General features: G+C 45.8%; 1 protein-coding gene across 1 annotated transcript in view; it reads right to left on the bottom strand.

Annotated features, from left to right (window-relative positions):
- PELI2 (pellino E3 ubiquitin protein ligase family member 2) overlaps positions 1 to 21,842 on the bottom strand; it is a 170,735-nt gene extending 148,893 nt beyond the window's left edge. Inside the window, exon 1 of the mRNA XM_074365478.1 lies at positions 21,440 to 21,842. Coding sequence (XP_074221579.1) covers positions 21,440 to 21,516 — 77 coding nt within the window. The 5' untranslated portion in view covers positions 21,517 to 21,842. The remainder of the gene's footprint in view (positions 1 to 21,439) is intronic.
- Between the last annotated feature and the right edge of the window lie 576 nt (positions 21,843 to 22,418).

A 22,418-nucleotide genomic window follows, 5' to 3' on the forward strand; every position in this document is an offset into this window, starting at 1 on the left:
TAACAATAAGACCCAACTTTTTCTTAAATGTGCCAAATAGATCATTATATCAATTTTCCAAGGTTAGAGCTTTACCAATTCAAATTTATAAATACTCTATTATACAATATACCTGTTAAGCACTTGCCATTTCGTAGTTTTTCCCATACAGAAATTACAGAATAATTCATGAATATTTCAGTCTTTGAAAGACAGGAAAAAAAAAAAAAACCCAAAAACCCACAGAACCACCTGCACTTTGATTTGATTAAAAAGTCATAGGGGGATTCCAAAGAGAGGAAATGCTCCAATCCTGAAAAATGCTTTGCTAATTCCACGGTAGGACTAAAACTCTGCACATAATAAGGTGCTTTGTGTCAAAGCCTATGTAAAAACTACACCATCTGTTTTGGGACTCAGCACTCTGTGCTAACCACACGCGCAATTTTCAAAGAATCCTCCTGAAGTTACTTTTACCTCCTCATGAAAAATGACTACTCTAAACAAAAACAGGCAGTTCAAGGAGAAAGCAATTTTCTGAGCATTGTAATGCTCTAGTGAGCACGGAACAGACACGGGGGTGGGGGAGTGGGGAGGGGGAGCCCAGGGGCGGGGGGCACGTGAACCCGAAAGCAGAGCACATGCAGCAGCTTCCCAGAGCGGATGTCTGCCTGCGGAAACACGCACCCCGGGCCTCCCAGAAACCGCAGACGTAAGGAAGTGGTGGCGGGCAAGGAACTGCAGCCCAGAGCAGACCAGCTCACTGTCCCCGCTTCAAACTGGAATGTCTGGAATCGTTTAACATTTATGTGAGAGCCATCCAAGCATCGCTGTCACAGGTTCCTGAGCTCCTCTGCAAAGACGAATCCGTGTTTAACTCCCTGAATAAAGCACCATGGCAGCTTAAACTCAGAACAGTTTAAGATCTTACATTCAAGTCACCAGCTTCAAAAGTGATCGCACCATCTTGTTTTCTAAACAACTGATGATAAAGTTAGGACCATGAGTGGTAGTTTTCCATACACTAACCATGTCCTAAATACCCTAGGGTGGGAGGCAAGCACAAAACCACCTTCTCTACGCATGTGCCTCATCTTCAGCAAAAGAATCAAACTCAACACATTCAGAGCACAACATTCTGGAGGTAACAAGGAACCAGGGTCAGGGACCGGAGGGGGGGACCTGAGAGGGGACCCCGGAAAAAGTTTGCTGTCTTGGCCAGAGAACAGGGTCCAAGGCCCCCTGGGCTCTAGGCAGCTTAGGTTTTCATTCTTTTCCTCCATTTTAATCCAGATACGAAGTAATTATTTGTCACATGGCTCAAACGGCTTTTTTCTCTTATTACCCAGTCCAATGATGGAAAAGAATTTCTCAAATTTCACCTGAGAGAATCATCTTACTATGCACAGCCAACAGCCTCTCCCAAGGAAAGAAAAGTCGCCGCGGGATTCTTATGTGAATGAAAGCCGTAAACCACTTTTTGGAAGATGTTACACACCTCATCTTAGGCTCCTGGCTGTAAACATGACGCCCTCACCTCTACTGCTCTGAGTGGTAGAGGAAAACTACTTTCCACTGGGTGAGGGAAATTCACTTTGTTATGCTATTACCCAGCGAAACCTCCCCAGCTGACGTAGGACCAGTCCCGGAAAACCATCACCTCCATCCGGAGGGCAGGGAAGAGTGAAGCAGCTTTTCAAGGGGGAGCTGGAACACAGACTAACTACACTGGTGGGCTCCTCGCGGAAGACTCCCAGAGAAAGCTACCAAAGGCAAACTGCCAGGGTCTCCCTGGAAAGGAATGATCTCAGACTGCACACCTACAAGAACAGGGGAGGAGGAGAGGAGGGAGAAGGTAGGGGGGAGAAAAAGAGAAGACACACATTCAGCTTCAGAGTGAGACCACTGGCAGGCATCCCATATAAATTCCATGTTTCATCCATCGATTAAAATCACTTGGCACTCAGTAAATTACACCACAGGATGTCACAATTACCAAGGTCAGTGAGCTGGAGTACTCAATTATTATTTTTATTCTTACTTAAACAAAAGGCATCCCTCTAACTGAACAGCCCTGGAGAATGATGTATCACACATGGCATCTCTCGCTTTCCTTTCTGGGCTCAGGCCTCCTCAGCCAAAACCCTGATTTAATCTCCTTTTCAACAGCCCAACACACTAACAGAAACCACCAGTTTAAAAGGTTAAAAATATAATCTGGCAGTTAGCAGTGATGCTTCCAAATTATATGCTCCACAGAAGCAAATATGTTTATTATGTTGCCACACTATCTAAATGCAGAGCCTCAGGGCGTGACTGGAGAAGCTGCAGACCTCCACACCCCACCACGCCTCCTGGGGTATACCGAAAAACCCCCATGTGCAGAATTTAAGGTCACCAAGGGAGCCCTCGACCAACAGAAACGCCCTCCTTACCATCCACCCTTAGAGCTCAGTTACCTTTAACATTTTTATTTTAAAAATCTTACAGGAATAAAATTTTGAGGAGTTGCCGAGGATTTCTTGGAGTTCCAGTTTCCAACCTTTTAAATTGACAGCGTTATTCAATGATCGCTAATGTTAAGAAGGATCAATAGGCAAGCCTAACCCACCAAAGAAAGGCTCAAGCAGACCCCACCCATATACTGTATTTGGAAAAGCATCATCATGAACTGTGATTTTTTTTAATCCTCTATAAATCTTTTTTTAAATTGAAGTATAGTCAGTTTACAATGTGTCAATTTATGGTGTACAGCACAATGTTTCAGTCATACATATACACACATATATTTGTTTTCATGTTCTTTTTCATTATAGGTTACTACAAGATATTGAATATAGTTCCCTGTGCTGTACAGTATAAACTTATTGCTTATCTATTGTACATATAGTAGTTAGTAACTGCAAATCTCGAACTCCCTATTTATCTCTTCCTTCCCCCTTCCCTCCCTGGTAACCATAAGTTTGTTTTCTATGTCTGTGAGTCTCTTCCTGTTTTGTAAATAAGTTCATTTGGCTTTTTTTTTTTTTTTTTTAGATTCCCCATATAAGTGTATCATATGGTATTTTTCTTTCTCTTTCTGGCTTACTTAGAATGACAATCTCCAGGTCCATCCATGTTGCTGCAAATGGCATTATTTTATTCTTTCTTATGGCTGAGTTGTATTCCATTGTATATAAACACCACAACTTCTTTATCCAGTCATCTGCCAATGGACATTTAGGTTGCTTCCATGTCTTGGCTATTGTAAATAGTGCTGCTATAGACATTGGGGTGCATATATCTCTTTGAATTAAAGCTCCCTTTGGATATATGCCCAGGAGTGAGATTGCTGGATCATATGGTGAGTCTATTTTTAGTCTTTTGGAGGAAATCCTCTACAAATCTTCAAAGTCCTCACCACAAGGGAAAAAAAATGTAACTATGTATAATGATGTATGTTAACTAGATATATACTCCAACGATCATTTCTCAATATACACAAATATCAAATCATTGTGTTGTACAGCTGAAACTAATGTTATGTCAATTATATCTCACTTTTAAGAAGTCCTCTACAGAGATTTCTGCTTAATCATCAGTTAACCTAAAACTTCAATGGTCCATAAGTATGCGACTCCAGAAGCATTCTGTTTCACTGAGCTCTATACTGTAAAAAGCTGGGGTTGTTAACTAAGTGGCTAAATTTTCTTAATAAGCAGAAAATGGAGCATATCAGTCTTTTTTTTTTTTTACCCAGTTACCTCTGGTACAGAAGAGACAAGAGTTCCAGCTTTTGAAATACAGTACATCAAAAAAATTAATGCTGTTTTCAATAGTCACCATGTGTAGTGAATACATTTATAACAGAAAGCCAAAAATGTCAGCTTTTGGAGAAATCTCACTTTAGACAGATCTTCAGTAATAAATTGACTTATTAACCACCAATATTCCAGCAAAATCTCTGGGCTACCATCCACAAATATTATTTCTCATTTTTAGAAAATATCTGCAAATTCTAGATTTTTTTTTATTGAGAGCAGGTGCCCAATAATACACCAAAAAGAAAAGTTACAAGGCAAAAATAATCGGCTATATACAATACAGACTCTTATTATAATCCAGTTTATAAGACCACAATTCACAAGTCATATGGACTTCAGCTTACTCCCAAAGATTCATGCACACTCTGAGAAGCAGACCATTCCCTTTCTCCTTGTGGGCAAGTCCCAAGTCAGCACATGTGTTCACAAGACCAAGTTTGTGTATGTTTGATCCTTAGAATACAGCTTTGGGGTTGCGGAGATGCCACAAAGAACAAGGACCTTAATTCAGAATAATGGTTACCGCCACACTGCTCTCATATGCGGTAATTTTTTTTAAATACCACATTTCCCTTTCTATTTGTTATAAATCCCATAAATAACCTGAATTGTAGACACTTCATTATCTATTATGGTGCCTGTAAGAACTGGAGACGGAACGGAGAAAGGAGACAAATATTAATGGGAGAATTCTAACTTCTAAACTGAAGGCATGGTGGGAAATTGGATTGGGAGGAGGGGGAATGCAGAATAAAAGAAAACCAGGGAAGAAAAATGGCTTATATTCTCCTGCAAACTCTCTCCAGCAAAAAAAAAAAAAAAAAAAAAAAAAGTTTCATGACAAGATTTCTGGTTCCTCGTGATAATGAATTTTTAAAAAAATAAAGAAAGGAATGAAAAAATAAACTCAAGTTGGCTTCCAGAGCGCCCCAGCCGTCTTGCATCAAAAGCTTAATGAGCTGTACTCAACATGGTAGAGTGGAGGGAAAGTCAACAAACAGCAAAGATGTTTGTAGGGACATGAAAAAAGAACACAGCGAAATTGGCTGAACAGCAAGCATCATATACACATTATAAGTATAAAGCTCCCTCAAAATCAAAGGAAAGGAGTTGGGAAGTAGAAGATGCAGAGTGAGAAAACACACAAACTCAGCCAGTGTAAAACACACAAGTCAGCCGTGATAAACATCAGTAAAAAAAAATAATGGAAAGAATATTTATCTGTGACTTCAGAGTGGAAAGATAAGAAACCGGAGCAACCAATTTTGAGTAAAAATAAAGATTTATCACTGTCAAAATGTGTTTGGGTTTGTTGACTTTTCTAGGGAGATGTTTAATACTGCATTTAAAACTGAAAGCTGAAATTACTGTCAGCTTCGGACTACATCCCTGTACTCTTCCAGTGTAACCTCTTTACGTTTTAAAAGGAAAGTTTTTAATTCACCCCCATCTCATTTCAGGGACAAACAGTCAATTGTCAATGAGTGCTCACCACATTTATGTACTGAAGAACTGTGCAGTCTCCCTTGGGAGATGCAAACAATACTTTTGGGAAGCTAACTGGAGAAATATAAATGCACTAAATACTCACTGAAGAGTAAATAATCCATTCTTAAAAACGGGAGCAAGGAGCAAAGAAAAGAGAGAAGAGGCCACCCAAATCAGAATGCTCCTATTCCTCACCCGTGTCCTTGACGGTCCACCAAGTGCCGGTGGGAGGTCGAGCCAAGTGCGGGGACAGAGTGCAGGGGAGGAAGGCCCAGGCCCTGCCCTGAGGGCGGGCCTTAAGGAGGGGATATTTATAACGCAGAGGGAACTCACTAGAAATCATTGGTCCTGGCTGGAGGGAAAGGGAGGAGTCAGGAAGGGCATCAGGCTGGAGAAGACACCTGGGCTAATCTAATCAGGTGAGCAGGATGGAGCAGGCAGAGGGGACCACCCATGTGAGAGCAAATGAGAAAAGTGGAGAAAGTTCTATGAACACATACTGGGGGGCCCAGAAGAAGGCCCCAAGGACAAGGAAGTAAGTTATCCTGGGCTTGACTGGGCGTTCCAAGTGTAGAATTTACTATTACTATCCTTCAAGGTGTCTTTTTCTCTAAGTACCTAAGAAATGTATTTTCTGAAGTCATGACCTTAGCGTATATACTAGTCTTTCAGAGATCTTTTCAAACTCTCAAACACTGAGTAGAATAACCCTGTATTTCTCCTCCTCCCACACATCCTGTTAGAACAGATGGAGACCCTACAAATCACATGGCAATTCTGATACAGAAAACCCACCTCAAAAAAAAAAAAGCAGACCTTGTGTTGCATAACCTATTAACACATATCTGCTCTGATCAAGAAAAATATATATTTGGCTTATTTTAAATGTCTAACATTAATTAAATTCTCTTAAAATGAAGGTCAGTAAGCCAATACTTTAAAAAGCAGCACATACACTATGTATAAAATGAAGTATATAAAATATTTTTGTGCACTGACAATACTAGAATTGAGTGTGCAAAAAATGAAAATAACATTAGCATCATGGGTTATTTTTCTTCCTTCCAAAATTTTCATTAATATTCTCTATCATCTTTTCAGCATACAGCTTTTTAAATTAATTCCATATTACTTAAATATAAATGGTCTGCCTTAAAAAAAATTCCACTTACAAATTTATCAGCGGAGGAAAGCTAAGTGATTAGCGTTAATGATCAATGCTAACCTCTAAAAGTTACAAGAATCTATGACACACAACTTAAAACTGGCTTAACCCTAGGAGAAATTGGGGTGAAATAATTACACAAGCAAAATCGAAGAGTATGTGATTTATGGTAACTAACATGGTGAGTATTCAGGTGAATTTAAAAATCCAATTAGATCACAGAGAGATTCATTTCAGCTGAGCGTAAAGGGCCATGGAGCGCTCTTCTCCTGAGAAAGTGCAGTTCTATTGTCTGAATCTCATCTGAATGGAGGCAACAGGAAAAACAGGGGCAGGCATCCTTTGACCCTTTCCTCGGCCCTGAAGGAGAGGAACAGAAAGGGAAGCATAAGAGGCCAAGCCATCAAGTGGCGAGGAGGGGCCGGCTCCCGTGGGCCCATTGTGTAGCCCAGCCCAGCCGGCCCAGCAGGGAAACATCTATAGCCTTTCTATTGTTATAATCACAACTTCAGAACCTAATGCCAAACATTCAGAGTTCCCCACTCCGGATGGTTATCAAAAGTTACTACTGATGCTGATACAAGATGGATAGGCGTTGAGAAGTTGAATATGCATAAGTCTTAGAATCTGAGACCTGGATTCAAATTCCTGAGCTTCCAAATCCTTCACCAACTGAGCAGGCTCATCGGCGTCACTCAGTCTCAGGGCATCTCCGCTTCCCCACTTCTCCAGCAGTGGTGGCACCACCTCCTCTGAGGCAAGAGAAAACCAAGCACCTGGCATGTGGCATGGTCCCCCTTGCAGGCTTCTCACACCAGGCAAGGGACCCCGGGTTCTTACTGCCTCCTGCAGTACAGCAGCCAGGAGAAGGCAGGAAGGAGAAGCCCCTGAACAGACCAGACCCCCAGGTCCCTAGAGAAGGAGAAGCAACACCACTGGCTGCCCCTAAGGGCCGGGCGAAGGGGTCCCCTCGGAGAAAAGAAGCCTGCAGGCTCACCACCTCGGCACAGGCGAGGGGCAGTGGTATTTCTTAACCAACAGTCTGTACGCTTAATTATCCGGGACAGGATTTCCAATAAATCCAGAACACGAGCTCTGACAGTCACGGGGGATGGGGGTGGCAGGTAGGAGGAGGGCACACAAATTATTAAGGTGATGAAGATTTGTGTCTTTTCTTTCCCATCTGGGGTAAAAATGAGTTCTGCTATTTTTTAATATTTAAAACAGTGGTACATGAGCTGACAACTGCTATAAGACAGTAATTCAACTGAAGGGCGTTCTAGTGTGTAAACCACTCAAGTTCCACCCTGGTGTGGTTTATTACATTATCAGAATCTCCTGATTGAATTACTTCCCTGCAGAGCTTCCAAGTCTCTGCTTCCCCCACACAATATCTAACATCGCTTATCAAGGGGCTGTATTTGTCCTTTGGCATTTTACCGTCTGATCTCTTAGGGTGCCTGTTTGTTAAGGACTTTTTTTGTTTTTTGGAAACCCTGGGTGGTGTGCACCTCACCACATCTGTAACCAAAAAGGCTTAAACTGCCCTCCCAGGAAGGTCAAAGCCACACAGCAGAAAGCTACACCAGCTTCCAAAAGGGTCTAAGTCAACAGTTTCATCAAAGCCTTATAGTTGGCATCTGGTCTAAGTTAACACTCAGGATAAGCAAATAAAAGGCCCTTTTCCTGGCCTGCTGTTGGCCTGTGCTTTTCGGATTAGCTAAACCAGCGCCACAGCTGACACAGGTTGTAATAAGGACCGTCAGGGAGAATATGGAGGGAGCAGGGAAGGTCTTCTCCCTGAATTAGTACTAACAGGAAGACCAAGAGACAGGAAAGGAAAAATCACCTTGCAAGGACCTGAGTATCCAGGCAGAGGCAGACCTTCACTGAAGAGAAGGGCCTGCAGCCCCTTTTCCAAGCTATAAACACAATACAAATGTGAGCCTCGGTCATCTCAGACGATGGCAAAAGAACAAAGAAAGATTTCAGGGGTGCAGGCCACAACTAACGAGTTGAGGAAGAATAACTTAAACGAGAAACTAGAGAAATGAACTTTGAATTATTTTGGATTAGAAAAGCAGATTTTCCTTGAAGCATTAATTTAACTGTAATATATTCAGGTAAATAAGAAGGCAGATTATGAGGAGGCTGTGTTTTTATTCCCTAGAGATCATATATTTGACTTTTTGGAAATACACTAGGAACACAATACACAAGTGGACAAACCACATATGTAGGCAATTTCCAAAAAAAGTTCATATAAGTTGTAAATATTAAAAAAAAATTCAACCTCACTGGTAAATACCTAAATGAGTGAAGTTTAGTATCATATGTTTAATGAGAATACCCAGTATGGAAAGGGTTTGGTTTGAAAATAAATTTGAAAGTATAAAACTGCACACACACAGTAGAGGCAGGACCTAAGAACAAGGGTGTTGGAGTCAGAAAGGCCTGGGTTCGAATCACCTCTGTCACACAATAGTCCAGTGATCCTGGAAGAGTTTCTTAACCCCTCTGCGTGGCTCAAGCTCCTTGTCTATAAAATGATGAGTGATGGGAACCAGCTCCCCTTGGTTAGAACTTAGAGAGGCCATGCATGAGCAGCACTCTGCACAGCACCCGGCTAAGAGTAAGCACTCAGTGCCGGATACAGAGACACCACCACCATCACCACCACAGATGCCCCGTCCTCTGTGTGCCTCCCCTAAAGAAAGAATCCAGCTGCTGCTATGGGGCAACAGCCTAGTTGGCATTTCCTCATCTTTGCAGGAGAAAAAAAAAAAGGTTAAAATGCTCAGATCCTGATGCTCCCTCCTTAATGTTAAACTGTAAACTCTGACCAAGGACCTCCACTCCAATTCAAAAGGAGGGAATGCCCTGAAGATGAGGCAGAAGTTGAGATGGGAGGGAGCGGGGAGCAGGCCAGTGTTCAGATACCCCGTACCTACTGCAAACATCGTGGAAGAATGTAAGTCTGTTCTGCTCTGCCCTCCCGGCAAGCAGAGGGGCTGTTCTATGTGCGATGCCAGTCCGTCCTCACACTTCTGCTGCTGGTCCAGCTCAGCCAGAGACAGCCAAGACCCAGGGCTTCACTAACAGCCAAGAGGAGACGTGCCCTGTACTCCTCCCTAAGGGCAATTCCCTGGATGGTCTGCACGCTCCGCCTCCTCCGAGGCAGAGAAAGGAGGGCCGTGGGGGCTGCAGGTCCTCCCTGCCTGGTGGACAATGCATGCGGGATGCCATCACTTGGGCATTTGCGCAAAGCAAGGCTCTAGAGGAAGCTGGCTGAGTGTGGAAAGGTTTTCTGATCCCTGACTGCTCTGCTGGGTGAGTGTTGACACCCCCACAAACCCTTCAGTGGTTCCAGCACAAGTTTCCAAAATATGCTACTGAGAACAGGAATGATCGCTTTACCACGCAGTGGCCATGTCCCAGGAGAGGGCTCCTCCCAGCATGAGCCTCTGTCCCTTGGCAGGGAAGGGAGACAGAGAAGGGGGAAATGGACTACAAAAGATAAAACATAGACCTGTTTGGAGATTTCCAAGAAGACCCATCCTGTGGATTAGTTAACTCACCTACTCAGAGATCTAAAACTGTGCCTGCCATCTCTGTACAGAGTAACTCCAAGAAATGTGGTCAATACTTCCCAAACCCAGAGGCCCCAGTCTTCACAGGGCCCCGGCCACCCTTCCTTCAATTCTCTCACTACACTGGCCCTCCAACCCTGTAGTTTCCAAACTCCCTGGATGTCTCCCAGAAACTCAGCTTCTGCACACACTGCTCTCTCCCTAGTGACCCTTAGCTAATTCCTCCTCACCCTTTCCATCTCAGCTTAAATGCCATCCTTCCCTCTTTACAAAAACAAGTTTGTCCCCTAAGGACAGCCTCATAAAACCCTGTATCTCTTGGCAGGTTTAATCTGTTTCAAGTCCCTCTCTCCTGATAGATGATAAACTCCACGAAGGCAGGGACCACTCTGTTATCACCCCCGCTGTCCCCAGCACAGGCGGATGCTGACCAGCTGATGACACTCCAACTTCATCTCCTTCCTCAAGCACTTCCACCTCCAGCCAAATCCCTCAAGGTCCCTAAAACTCCACACTTTTACTATTACTGCTCTACAAAAATTCAAGCCACCTTTCAAAACTGGTCTTAAAGATGAAGGTGTCTCCAGGGTATCCCTCCCCATCTCCCAGGAATTCACATGCCTTTGGCCTTCACCCTGCTGGAAAGACTCGGGCTTCAGAGCAGTACAAACCCACCTTCCAATCAGGCCCTGCCACTGACAAGGCAGGTTACCTGAAAACTGAAGCCTCATTTCCCAAATAATGAAATCTAACTCCTGGGACCAATTAAGAAAAACACAAAAGAATCTGGTACACGGCACACCTGAAGGAACAGCTCCCTCCATCCACCCTCTCCCGACACCATGCACGGTTTGTTGCTAAGTTATTTGTCGGGCCCTTAGGTCGTACGCCCCTGGAGGGCATTTCCTTCTGCAGGTTCCTAAATATGAGCTCATCAGCATCACCAAAACTGCAATCCTTACAACATCACCTCACATTCATCGAGTGGGTAATGTTTGGTGCTTATGTTTAGATACTGCTCAATTTCTAGTGTGTACAGCAGATCCCACCTTTAATCACATACATCCATACAGAATACATGTGCAATAAAATGTATCACCTATACATGTGGTATCCCAAAGGTTTTAAGTGTCTTTTTAAGTTATAAAAACTACAAAATTATAAAAGCTACAAACTTGCAAAATACACCATTTGGAAGCTTATTTCAGTTTCTTGTACAGTTAGTTTACAAATTTTGAGTGCAAAAGTTTTAATTTTACATGTTTCAGTCCTTCTGATTAAAAATGGCAAATCCTAAAATTTTCCACCAGAACTCGGGAAAATTTTAAGACATTGCATTTTCTTCAGCTACTACAGGAGTCCTCCTTTCTCTTCTTTTCTGGAGAGGTGCTCACTCTGAAGGCAGTCCCTGGGAGAGTCTGCACCTGTGGTTTTGTCTGTCCCCCCCAAGCACCATGCACGTGGTCAGCAGCTGGGCTGCGGTCACGCTGTCCCCTCCTAGAGGGAGCAGACTGGCCCGGCCCAGCCCGCAACACACCAGAGCCACTTTCTGCCTTTGCTTGCTTCCTGCCCAGCACGAACCTGGCTCTCTGGGGTAAATAAGACCCGGGAAGTATTTCAGGAGCTGTGCTTCCCTCCTTAACGCTGACACTTACAGGCCAGTACAACCGACACAAGTCAGCTTTTCATCACCCTGTGCTCACAGGATGCTACTGCAGATGACCTCTCCTACTCAAATCTCAGTTAGTGCTACTATTTCATTTCAGGTGGCCATTTAAAAGCCTGAAAATCTGTGCCATGAACTAGCTGTCCTGGGTTAAAGCTGCTTACATTCGAGTCTACCAGAAGCAAGGTTCTCAGCTCATCTGGGCCATTCTTCAACGCCTGCTCTCAATGAATTTCGGGAGATAATATTGATTATGGAGATTAATGAACGCAGAGACACTCACAGATGACTTATACATGAAAAAATTTTTCCATAAATGCTTTCACTAGCTAAGATTTTCAGGCCATACAGTACTTAATGATTGGAGTAACTCATCTAAAAGGCTGAAATTATGCCTATTACAATAATCAATAACCTGAAGGGAACAAAAACTCAGTGAATTATTTCCTATGAGCCTGTCAGACCTGACAACTGAACCACATGCAGATGTCACACTGTGATGTTGGAGTTGTCCACTGCTGTGTAACAAGCCACCCCAAAGCATAATGGCCTCAAAGGACAACTGGCATTCGCAATTCTTTAACTTGGGTGATGCTCCGTGGATCCGGCTCAGCTCTGCTCCATGCGGTGTGGCCTGGGCCGGCATGATGGGCCCCAGGATGGGACCCAAGATGGCTTCACTCACAGGCCGGCTGCTCCAGCTGGAATGGCTGCAGGCTGGCCAGGACTTCTCTCCCTCTGTAATCGCTCACCTGCCAGGGCCACCACCTCCAGCAGGGCAGCCAGATTTCTTTAGGTGGCAGCTGCCTTGTAGGAAGATGAGGACTGAATTTATACATCCTAACCCCCAGGACACTTCAGAATGTGAATGTATTTGGAGACAGGGTCTTAAGAGGTAATTAAGGTGAAACTAGGTCATATAAGTGGGCCCTAATCCAATATGACCAGTGTCCTTATAAGAAAAGGAAGGGCCAGCGGGGATGGGGGCGCACAGGAAAAGCCATGCGAGGACACCGTGACAGACTGTGTCCACCTGCCGGCCAAGGAGAGAGGCCTCAGGGGAAACCCAACCTGCCGACACCTTGATCTGGGACTTGCAGCCTCTAGAATGGTGAGAAAATAGACTTCTGCTGTTTAAGCCGCCCAGCTGGTGGTGTTTTGTTACAGCAGCCCCAGCAGACTAGCACAGAGGACACAAACGGAAGCTATGGCACCCCTTCAGGCAACTTCCATCACAAGGACTGGTCAAAGCAAATCGCAAAACTAGCCCAGATTCAATGGGAGGGAATTCGGCTCCGGAGCTGGGGGAGGGCCAGCACTCTGGCTATACTTGAAGACTAAGTTAAAACCCGGAGGTCTCCCATCCTATCTCCAACTGGCTGCAAGTCTGACTGGGAAGCTGGGTGATGTCCACCTCAGTAACCTGGCCTTTAGATAGAACTCTTTCATTGAGCAGTTTAAAGGGTCAAACAACTGAATGCTTATTACATGAAAATAGCTCAAGAATGTAAAAACGATGTTGAGAAGCAAACACTGCTAACACAATACAGTTATCTGTACTCTCCAGTACCTCTCCTGCACACTTTATATACGTAGCTATAGAGCAAAAACACAGATTCCACTCTGAATTCTACCCGAGAAAGTGTAATAACAAAATCACCCAAATGCTAATGCATTCTCAGGTACCCAGCCTCTAATTTTCTGGGATCTGGCGAGAAGCACACTTTGCGTCCATGGTCCCCATGCAGAAAGGGCCTTTCTTCTCAAGGTAATCAATCCAGCAATCAAGTGCTCCAGAAAAATCTCCTTGCTCAACCATCACAAGTTCTGATTATAATTAGAACGTTCTATAACCACGTAGCAGGAAGCACGAGAAGGCCAGGTATGGACTGGGAAGGAGGAAGGGCCTCAGATGCTTCTGGAAGGTGCCTGGTAATAGTAAACAGCTGTTTTACACCAACAGCCTAGAAGCCAAACACACGACTGCCTGCTTGGATTGGATTCTGTTAGCCCAGTGCTAATTAGAATGGAAGCACAAAGCTTGAAATAATGATTCTTACCCTAAACACAGACTCCGCATGAGCAAAACAGCAGGGTATGAACAAAGTTAAGTGTATGCAAGTGAGAAGCATTATGTGGATGGCTGGAAATAAAACCTCAATCAAGAATGATTTGCAATCGTCCTAAACCTTCTGCTGAAAATACCCCTGAAGCATATTTCTTAGGTTTATCATCCAAGAGCCTGGTCCTCCAGTCTCCCTAGCCGTGGTTAGCAGGCACTAACAACCACGGCCTTTCAGCACGGCCAGGGCTGCTGCACTGCAGCTCAGAGCAGCTGGTGGAATGGGAACAGATGGCCTGCTTCCATTCAAGGCAGGACTTTCTGCAGGTGACAAAATGGCTGTTAGGTGACTGACAAAAAGAAAAACAAAAGTTGAAACTGGAATATCTGATGTCAGGAAAGTACATGTTTAGGATCACAGGGAGCCTTTAACTTGGGCCCTTCAGGTTGGGAGGACTGTTTACAAAACTGCAGCTGTGCTCCAGAATCAGTGCTCCTTCCAAATCGAGGGACACTCACGGAGCCCCAGAGACACCTTTGAGCTGAGCAGGGCGCTGGAGTGTGCCAGAGAAATCCATTCCTTCAAGACACTCGGCACTACTATGCACCTGAGAGGGTGTACCTCGCACTTCCCAGGGGGTGGGAGTTGGGGGTCCATGAGCCCAGGGGGCAAACCTCTTCTTGGAGGGAAGAGCAGAGCTTTTCAATGAGCTCCAGAAGAATGCAATTTCCACTCCAGGCACGTGGCAAGCAGCACAGCGCAATGAACTTTGTTTGTGACTAGGGATGTTAAATGTATGTCCTTGTTTTGTTTACACTTGTTTCCCCTTTGGTAAATTGTTTATATACTTCGCCTCCTTAACTAACAGAATACTTGGAATCTTTTGGCTGTAAGAGTGGAACCCACTCAGGGTGGCTTATTTAGGAAGAAATTAAACAAAAACTGAAAAAGGTAGGGGCTCTCAGAGGACACAGGACTACTGTCTCAGACAAATCTTCCCTGATGTCCCTGTCCACAAGGGCTCCCACTACCTTATCCCCAGCACTTTATCTGGCTAGTCCCCCATCCCTTCCACCCAAGCACTCTCTCCCCCATACTCCACTTCGTCCCCGCTCCTGGCACTCTCTGGAATTAACACTGTCTCCCCCAGCCTGTGGTTCACCTGCACCGCCCACCTCTCCCACTGAAAGGTAAGCTCTGTGCAGGCAGGGCTGTCTATCTCAGTCCTACTGTATACAGCCCAATGCCTGGGTCACTTAATGAATGGCCGGTAACTCGGACTCCTGGGCAGTGGGTGCATCTGGGACAGGAACCAGAAACTGGAGCCCAGACAGCTGCTGGCTCACACTCAGCCCCTTTGGTTCATTCCCTGTGTGTCTGAGCTTCTCCCTCCACCCCCGGCTGCTGCAGCCCTCTTCACAGAAGTGCCCTCTCCTCTCCTGTTTCAGAGCTGAAAACCTGCTACAGTCTCCCATACCCTTAGGATAAAGTCCAAAATCCTTCTGGACCTGCCCCCCCCACCCTCATCCCTCACATTATTTCATCCACCCACTCTCTTCCAGCCATTCAGGGCTTTTCTGCATTCCTCAAAGGAGTATATGTGCTCACTTCTGGGTCTTAGAATCCTGTGGATCCTCTTCCCAGAGCACTCTTTCCCCTCAGCCTCTGCCTGACTGTCCCTGTCTCAGCTGGCACAGGGTGAGGTGATCCTGCTAATGTGTCCCCCATCACAGCTTATGCTCTAAATTGCTTTCTATGGAGGATTAGAGCAGCAGAGATGATACCTGTCTGGTTCACCACTGCAACCCTTAGTGCTGAGGACAGCACCCAACGTGGAGTAGATGCACAAATACTTGTGGAATAAATAAATAAACTGTATATGTGTAAGAGCTGTTCCCTAAGAGGCCGTAACAAGACGAAGACGGCAATTCAAGAGTCTGCCTTGTCTTGCTGCATCCCCGTGCCTGGAAGAGTACCATCCCAATAAATATTTGTTGAATGAAAAAACTCCTGGCTTGCCTGATATAACTCCACCTCTTTCTCTCCCACTTGGGAAAACACAGCAGAATGCAAGTGGGTAAAATGACATTATTAACGGGACATCTTGGAATCATTTGAAAGATCCACACTTTATTACAGGTCATAAATTACTGGCCACATACCTCAAAACTGATCATCACATATGAGGAGGCTGAGACAGAGCTTGAGAACAGCTGATTTAGACCAAGCTAAGAACTAAGAAGCACTTTCCCTTCTGTTATTTTATTTTCCAGAAGATGCAGGTGACAATAGGCTCAGTAAGAACTAATAACAGAATCATTCTTACCCTCAATTTTCTTTTTATAAAATAGATTCTGCCCACCCCAGGAGCAACCTGTAATTAAATCAGAAGATATCAGAAATTCCTTCTCAGTTCCTTTTCTTCCATACCAATGAGGTCCATCAAGGGCTGCTGTCTCCATTCAAAAGTCAATCTGTGGCCCACATGCTTACTCCAGGGACGCCACGTCGCTGATCCCTGTACAGCAGACACAAAACCACTGCCTCAGTGTGACAATATCGGTCTCCCTCAGATATAGCAACTGGCATGTTTTTGGATTTTTGGTCTTTTCTGTGTACACGTTTCATCTTTTTGCTAAAATATGTTTTGGTAAAGTTGCTGGAACCTGAATCCACTGGTTTTATTTTTGTTTACCCAAAGCATCCCCAAATATTGGTCACATGATGAAATACAACCAAAAATGAAAAGTCCTAATGAAGGTTTCAGGCTTGGGGTGTCAAAGAGAGAAACAAATAAATCTGAGAGAGCCAGACAAGAAACCACACAGACAGCCACATACTCCAAACAAGGCTAAAGTTAGTAAAGGAAAATATAGCAACCCAAAGCCAGTCACATTGTGACCCTTAACAGCCTACAGAATTAGACAGTCCGTCCACACAAACAGATCTGGGCTCTTCAGATCACCCCACATGCTGAGTGACAGCCAAGATTTTGTTTTATTTAAAAAGAAAAAAGTTCAAAGACCTTTTAGTCTATAAAGGATACTAGTGTTTGATGTCTTTGGGCCCAAATTAGACGAGGATGAGAAAAGAAAAAGTGTTAGGGGGTATTTTAAGGTTTCTTATTACTACCAAGGGGAGGGGTCAAGGCAAAGTGCCAAGGTTAAGACAAAAACGGGCATCTAAAATTCCAGGGCTGATTGTTTAAAAAAAAATAAAGACCAGCAACTTTCAGCAACAGTCTTCTTCGTCTTACCTGATAAAATGCTGCACAGGCCAAAGGGGAAAAGGCAGCTACCTCCTGAGGTACCTTTTCTAGCCCTTCATCAGTTTTGACTATAATACTTCACTTTTTGAGTCATATCTGCAGAAGTTCTTAACCCTTGTTTGTGCCAAGGATCCCCTTGGCAGTCTGATAAACCCTATCAAGCCTTTTTCAGAAAAATATTTTTAAATGCATAAAATACAACACAAAGGATTAAAAATGACATCAATTATACTTAGTTATCAAGATAGTTCTAAGTTATGATGCAATAATAGATATATTTCTGGATTACCAACTAAGTAACAAATCCAGCAGCAGGTCTATTTGTTACCAATATGCATAATGGCATGAAATGCTAAATTTTAGTTTGAGTAGAGTAAAAATAAAGGTGTATTTTCCGCCCATCCAAGTTCAAGGACTCCCTGGATTCTATCTGTGGACCCTAGGTTAAAAATCTTCGGTTGAGATAGCCAATAAAAATACATTTTGTGAAGCATCAAATGAAAAAGAAATGCATGATCCATTTAACTGTGAGGAGTAAGCACTATTTTTTTTCCAAAAACCATGATGGGCCATTAGTCAGCAAGAGAGCTGCATGTTTCAAATTGAATCCAGAAAGAGATTCAGCTCCCCTCATGCAAGTTCCAAAAAAAAAAACAAACAAAACTGAACATTTGCTGGAATCTGCCCCGACATGGGGAAAATAGTGACCCGGCAGTGCAGTGACCCATCTCAACTCTGAACTTGAACAAATCTCCTTCCTTCCCAGAGCCTCAGTTTCTTCATCAGTAAAATAAAAGGGCTGAACATGTACCAGTATCTTTTAGGGCCTTTTTGGTTCTCAAACTTCATCACTGGATCATCTGTTACTTATGCTGGTTATTTCAGCCAACTAAACTTTATTTCAAAACATCACTTCCTTCCTTAAACTTGGAACATAAAGTTTTACCAAATTTTAAACACCCTCATGTACAACTTAACACCAATGTGCCAAATATATGTACACCATTACAACTTCAAAAAACACCTAGTTTGCACATATCCACTTCAAAAAAAGTAATCACAACATCAGTCTTTTCTGCTGTTGAAACACAGTACCCATTCAAATCCTAGCACCATCACCTTAGGAATATACAAAATCTACACATGCTGGGCTACCTGGAAGATGTTAACTATACATTGTCCACATCTGAGTCAATGAACAATATTACAGGGTGCAGTCCAGAAAGACCCTTGGTAACTATCTAATCCAGTCATGTTTCATTACTGCCACAGAAACAGAGAGAGGGTGATGGACTAAGCCACTCTCATGAAGCCAGTGGGCAAGAAAGCAGGAATTCAATCCGGGTCTCCTGGCTGCTGGTTCATCCTCTCCCCACAAACTATGCCACACTGCCTCTCAAATCCTGACACACGTCCTGAACTTGAACATTTGAGCCAGGTCTAGAATTCACAACAAATAAGACCTGACAGGTAGACCAGTCATTTTCTCTGCCTTCAATTACATAATGGACACAACAAAGAGTTGTGGCTATGCTACATTCGTGGATTGGAATCATGAAATAATTAAATTCCACCAATCTGCCAAGAAAATGATGACCCTACTAAAATCCTCACTAGCTGGCAATTCCCTTAATATTGTATAACAGATAAAAAGACACAGGATTTGTATATGGAAGTTGACATACACATATATTGCTCCTCAGCATGCTTTCCAGGATTTCTTAGCAACATTTTACTATGAGTTTAGAAGAGAACAAAAAGACAATTATGCAAGTTTTTTTAATGAAGAATGCACTGTATTTTATAGGCCAAAGCTTCTATCAATATCAATACTGAACATCTTTAGATCTCAAAATTAATTTTATCAGCAAGAAAATCTACTAGAAATTCTCCACCATTATTTATGTCCTAGAGGATTAGACATGGAAAGTTGATAACAATTTTTATTTGTTCATCATTGTTGTTTTAAGAGGGAGGGCACTGTCTCAAGTCCTGAGAGTGGAATAATGATTAATAAGGGTCTCTTTAAAGTCTACCACCCTTCTCACTATTTCCCCTGCGTTCTTCAATGTGTCCCATATTGCTAGAGTCTGAAACCTACTCTAGAAAATAGAAAAAGGCCACAGTTCTCCTCAAGTATTCCAAAACCAGATTAGCATCTTCTCAGGTTCCAGTCTCAACTCACCTTTCACTTCCTCAGAGAGACCTTCCCTGACCTCCTAGCTAAAGAAAGCAAGACATGCCTAAAGCAGACATTTCCTAAATTCACCCACCTCTGTTGAGAACTTGACAACACCTGAGACTGCCATTTATTATTCATTTGTTTACATGTCTCCTTGTTTATAACCGCCACTCCACACTAAAATGAGGGCTCCGTGTTCAATGCTGGATCCTCCACGCCTAAACAGCACTGGCACATAGTAGGTGCACAAATAACTGCTGAGCAGTCCGAAATATTAAAGTAAGTGCCAAGTACGTCATACTAAGCGTCTCCTGGAAAAGCATTCATGAAGGACAGAGCACACGCAACGGGCAACGCATTTACATAGCCTACTTTAGAGTAAGCCTGTGACAGGAGGACAATCCAAGGGATAAATCCTTTTCGGGGCTTTGGAATGCCCTGCACTTTTAGCTCTGAGCACAAAACCCTCTCCAGGCCCGCTCACACAGGGCTTTCATGAAACATCTCAACGTTGATTTCCTCAAAAGGAAATAATGAAATAAAGTTCTGGCCTCAGTTAATCTTTCGTGTCAGGTTCACAATGTTAAACATACTTTGAAGCCAGCCACGCAAACAAAACTAAACTGCACAATATTAGGCTGGGCTGATATTACATAAGACAAGCTAAACTCCGGCTTTTTTTTTTTCTGCCATTCCACTCTCCCTCCGGTGAACCCTGACATCTGCCTTTTAAGTGCAATTAGATGCAGGTGAGAGAAACGCTTATCGGCAAACAGCTTCAATAGGTAATGAGATTTCCAATGATACTCCACCTAACACTGCAGCAACAAAGTAAAGAGTACTAGACAGCTTTGAGCTGTACTGTGTCTGGAAGCTTGTCTTAAAAATTTCTTCCCTTTAAAATTATTTTTAAGTCGGCACTTACTTCAAGGTATTCAGTTATCAAAACACATTTTTCAGAGTGTCCTGAGTTTTCCCATACCCATGTCTCTTCACACGTCTTCCATGCGCTAAGCCTACCTTTCAGCACCCATGATGCTGAGAATACAGGTCTTGCAACAGAGAGGGACAAAAGCGCGGGTTTCCGGGAGTGACAAATCCATAGGAAAAGCTAAGCCTTTCTCCTCCAAAACTAAACCCAAGTTGCTCCTCCCGAGTTTCCCTCACTACCCCCTCCCCATTCCACTCCCCTTTCACTGCCCACTTTATCCTGTTTAATCCAGCGAAGCCTTTCTCCTGGCTTATTAAGGGTAAACAATAGAAATGTCACAAGGAAACTCAGGAAGTAGATGAAATCTCTAATTGCTGCCGCTTAACGATTGTAGATAATTACTGTCTTCCAAATGTGGTTTTCACAAGCGGAGAGGGAGCCGAGGCAGGCGAGGGAGGCGAGGCTGGCGGCTGGCGGCTGGCGAGCTCCCCGCCGCTGGGAGGACGTCTGCGAGGCCGCAGCGCGGGACAGAGGGATGGAGGGGATGCGGTCCGGCGCCCTGGAGCCCGGTCCGGCGCAGCGAGCGGCGCTCCGGCTCACTACTTGGGCGCTCCGGGCGGGGAGAGCCAGGGGCCTGCCTGCCCGCCCGGGTCACAGCCAGTTCAATGCCCTCCGGCTGAGGCTGCCTAGGCGGTCACCATAACAATATGCAAAACGCTGCCCGCGGTCGCCCCCCGCGCGGATCCCACTGCCCTCGGCGGCCCGAGCTGCTGCAGTGCCGCGCTCGGAGTTCCGGGCCGGGGGCTCCCAGTAAACGGGGACAGAGGGCCCCCAGGGGCCTCTCAGCTTCGTCAAGTCCGGAGGTCTCCTTCGACACCAAGAGGCGTCTGTGACGGTACCACCTCAGCCCCGACCCCCATCCCCTCTCCCCCAATGGGGGCGCGCTGGGGAGTCAAGTCCCTGTCCCCACGGTACTGCCGAGGACTTGGTCCCCGAGCGCTACGCCCCGCGGGGCGAGGGGTCGCCGCAGTTCGGCTCCGATCCGCGACTTGCTCCGCCGCCGTCCCTGGCGCGGATAGCGCATCCCGATACCCGCCGCAGCGCCCCGCGCGTGCCGATGGGGGCATCCTGACCCCGCGCCCGCCGTCCCAGCCCTCCCAGCCGCTCCCGCTGGCCAAAGCAACCTGGAGATTCCCAGAGCCCCCGAGCCACCCTGCTGGCCCTGCTCCGGGATGCGGGCGCGCGGACCGAAGCGCTCGCCGCCTGCCCCCAAGCTCCCCGGGTCGGGGATCCCGCGGACTTACCCCAGCACCACCAGCTCCCCGTATTTCACCGGCTCCTTATTGGGGGCGCAGTGCTCCTCCTGGCCGGGGGAAAACATGGAGCCCCGCTCGGCCGCCGCCGCCGCCGCCTCCGCCGCGATCCCCGCCGAGTCCGCGCCGCCGCTACAATCCCATCCTGAGAAGGGAGTGAGCGCGCCGGGGAAGGGCACGGCGGCGAAGGGGGCTCGGGGAGGCCAGTCCCGCGGCTGCTCCGTCGTGGCTGCGCGGCTGCCCTGTCGGGCTCTTCTGGAGCTCCGCGTGCCGCGGCCGCCCCGAGCCAGACTCCGCAACAAATGGGACCGGGCAGCAGGGGGACCTACCCGCGCCGAGCGCCGCCGCCGCCGCCGCCGCCGCCGCCGCCGCCGACGCCGCTGCCGCCGAAGCCCTGGGGGAGGGAGGAAGGGAGGGAGCGAGCCAGCGAGGGAGGAGCGGGGGTAGCGGGGGAGGGGCGGGGACCGCGGAGCTGCCCGGCCGGCGTGCGGGCAGGTGGGAGCCGCCCCGCCCTCCGCGAGACGCCGCTAGCCCCTCGCCTCCCGGCGCCCCCTCCCCCGGCGCGTGGGGCCGCCCGCGTCCACTCCCCGCCCGCCTCGGGCCCGCCGTGGATCGCCCCCGTGTTATGTAAACATAGAGTAAAAGGGAAAGGAAGTTCTTAAAGGAGCAGCTCTATTTTTTTTCCTCGCTTCCTTCCCCAAACTTAACAGTGCGGGGTCCTCAGCCCTGGCCGCCGAGTTCCCTAGCGGCTGAAGGCTGCACAGGATTCCGGAAGCACAGCAGTCAAGGTTTCCAAGCCTAGCTTAGTTTTCCCTGCTTTAGTTATCTGTAAATAAAAAACGCTCTCGGGGTATAAGAGCATTTGCTTTCCCGGTGTCAGTGTGTCGCAGGACACACCCGGAGGTGTCGCACACGCGCACCTGGGTACCTCCTCTTACAAAACCAAGTCCTTCAAAGCTTGAAGACGTCC

The sequence above is a fragment of the Camelus bactrianus genome, chromosome 6, assembly GCF_048773025.1.
Source record: "Camelus bactrianus isolate YW-2024 breed Bactrian camel chromosome 6, ASM4877302v1, whole genome shotgun sequence".
Taxonomy (NCBI): domain Eukaryota; kingdom Metazoa; phylum Chordata; class Mammalia; order Artiodactyla; family Camelidae; genus Camelus; species Camelus bactrianus.